Raw genomic sequence first — 2,349 nt, 5'->3', positions numbered from 1 at the left:
CACACACACCGAGACTGAACAGCAATTCATTTATTGAGCACACTTTCTCTGCTGAAACATGAAAATTCTGTTTCCAGCTGCTTTAACCTTCAAAATAATCAAATCAATTTTCTGTAAGGGTGATAAAGGCACATTATAGGTCCACTGATCAACTGTTTAAAGTGAACAAACACATGACAACACGATGCCAAAAGAATAAATTAAGACAGAATAAAATAAGATTACGAATCAAAAACAAGGAAGCAGGTCACATGAAATAAATTAAAGTTTGAGAGCGGAAGGGTTGAAGGACACAAGTCCAACACTAACCTGACATAACTTAATTGCACTATAAAAAATATTTGTTTTTTTGTTGGTTCAACTTAAAAATGGTTGCCTTCAAATTTTGAGTTAATGCAACTTAAAATTATTAGTTAACGCCCTGAATTGACCAAATTTATTAACTCAAAATTTGAAGGCAACCAGGTAACTTATTATTTTTAAGTTGAACCAACATTTTTTTTACAGTGGAATAACTGATGTATAACCTGTCATATACAGTATTTCTGTCAAAGTTGCTTATTTCATAAAATTCTTCCCTTACAAAAATGAGCAGTTTCACGACAAATAAAACAAAGCAGAATCATGGTATCCATAAATGTACCACGTTTTTTCAACAGTACCTATAGTTTAATCATGATATTTGTATAAAAAACTGATTTGTAGGAAAATCATGCCAAAAAAAACATGGTTTGAATTTATTCATGCCATCCAAACAGAAATAATAAAAACTTGCAGCTTATACCTCATGCCAAAATCTGACAAGTTGTCTTGCTGTTGACATAGTTTGCATCTGAATGTACTGTTATATTTCGGTTAAAAGAATGTTGCTGTGTAGTTTTTGAACAAATCGTTAAAATCAAAGCTCTGATTGGTTAGAATCTTCCATTCATCTACACCAGCGCGTGATCGAACTGTCCTCTCTCCAAACCATCTTTATGATCAGACCAGGATGAGGACGGCATGCTGCTGTAAGGGTCCAGAAGAATCCGGAAACAGCGAACCAGCAAAAAGACCAAAAACACCAGAAGGAGTCCCACGAAACACATGGCCGTGTTCTGCTCCGTGTCAGGGTCCGGCAGGAGTCCCGCTGAGACCGGAGACAGAGACTGTAACTCAAACTCCATCAGAGAACTTTCACTCATCTTCTCCAAGTGAAACGTGTCCGGTGCCGGGACGTGAGACGATCCCATACGAAAGAGATTTAATTTCAAGGAAAGAATTGAGATCGAACGGAGAGAAAATGGAGAATCCTTCTGCTTTTTAGATCTCGGGTCTCCTCTAGCATGAGATCATGAACTTTGGTCAGATTCGCCTGCACATAAAAATCATAGAACTCAAACATTACTCATCAAATTCATCCAAAAGATAAAACAATCATTTTATACCTCTTACTGTACATCAACAATGTCTCATTTGTGATATTTTAATTTCTCCAAAATAAATAGAAGAAATAAAACATAACACATCCATAAAAAACAATAATGTTCTTCTGGGATTACCTGTTCAGGTAGAAATCTGAGGATGAAACTGAAGAAGAATCACAGTGAAGGCTCTTCAGGGCACATCCAACATCTCATATGCGCTGAAACAGACACAAAACTATTCAAACTATTCAGGTGTCCTCACTGACTGGCCGAGATAAAAGCTGCTATTTCCAGCAACAACGTGACAGGAACCGGCGCTCTGTGAATGAAGAGAAAGGCAATCCCTGTAAATGTGGGTTGATCCAGATCTTAAAACATTGTGGATCAATAACGGCCACATAAAAGAGAAGTAAATCAGGTCACCTCTCCAACACACCATAACACATCTGTGCTGAATATAACACAAACACTCCTGAAACCTCTCTCACACATCAACACTCATGTGTCACAAATGTCATTAGAGTTTCAGAAGAGATGTCAGTCAAAGTGAGCTCAGATTTGTCAAGTCTGCAATCAAAAGTCTCAATATTATTGAAGATCTCAATATGAACTCAAACATTTCTCATCAAATTAAGACAAATCCAGATTATCCGACCTCGACAATCTACATTCATTTCACACCTCCATATTCTTCACTTGTTGTTTCTCTGAGACTAAGCTGAGAACTCCATCAAATCTCTTGAGCCGTGAAAGAGCAACATGTGAGCAATAACATTTTCCAGGGCGTGGCTTTATTAGGACAGGGTCCGTATGCTGACATCTGATTTCTGTGAGGAAGACAGCTGAGCTTTAGCACAAAGATAACTGTAGGGTTAAGGGAAGGTCAAAGGTCAGCTATAAATACAGTTTAGGAAAGATGAGATCGGATAAAAATACCTTGAGT

General features: G+C 37.5%; 1 protein-coding gene across 1 annotated transcript; it reads right to left on the bottom strand.

The window, feature by feature from the left end:
* Nucleotides 1-779: 779 nt before the first annotated feature.
* LOC130550763 (cortexin-1-like) lies at nt 780-1,655 on the bottom strand. Its single transcript, XM_057328266.1, has 2 exons — nt 1,542-1,655; nt 780-1,354 (listed from the first exon to the last, which is right to left on the bottom strand). The coding sequence occupies exon 2, from the start codon at nt 1,230-1,232 to the stop codon at nt 933-935; it is 300 nt and encodes a 99-aa protein (XP_057184249.1). The 5' UTR covers nt 1,233-1,354; nt 1,542-1,655; the 3' UTR covers nt 780-932.
* Nucleotides 1,656-2,349: the final 694 nt, after the last annotated feature.

Source organism: Triplophysa rosa, unplaced genomic scaffold, assembly GCF_024868665.1.
Source record: "Triplophysa rosa unplaced genomic scaffold, Trosa_1v2 scaffold423, whole genome shotgun sequence".
In the NCBI taxonomy this organism is placed as follows: domain Eukaryota; kingdom Metazoa; phylum Chordata; class Actinopteri; order Cypriniformes; family Nemacheilidae; genus Triplophysa; species Triplophysa rosa.
This window is presented reverse-complemented; position numbering and strand designations above follow the sequence as displayed.

Bases quoted from the DNA above. Each gene is read 5' to 3' on its own strand.
- LOC130550763 (XM_057328266.1), bottom strand. From the start codon at position 1,232: ATGGGATCGTCTCACGTCCCGGCACCGGACACGTTTCACTTGGAGAAG.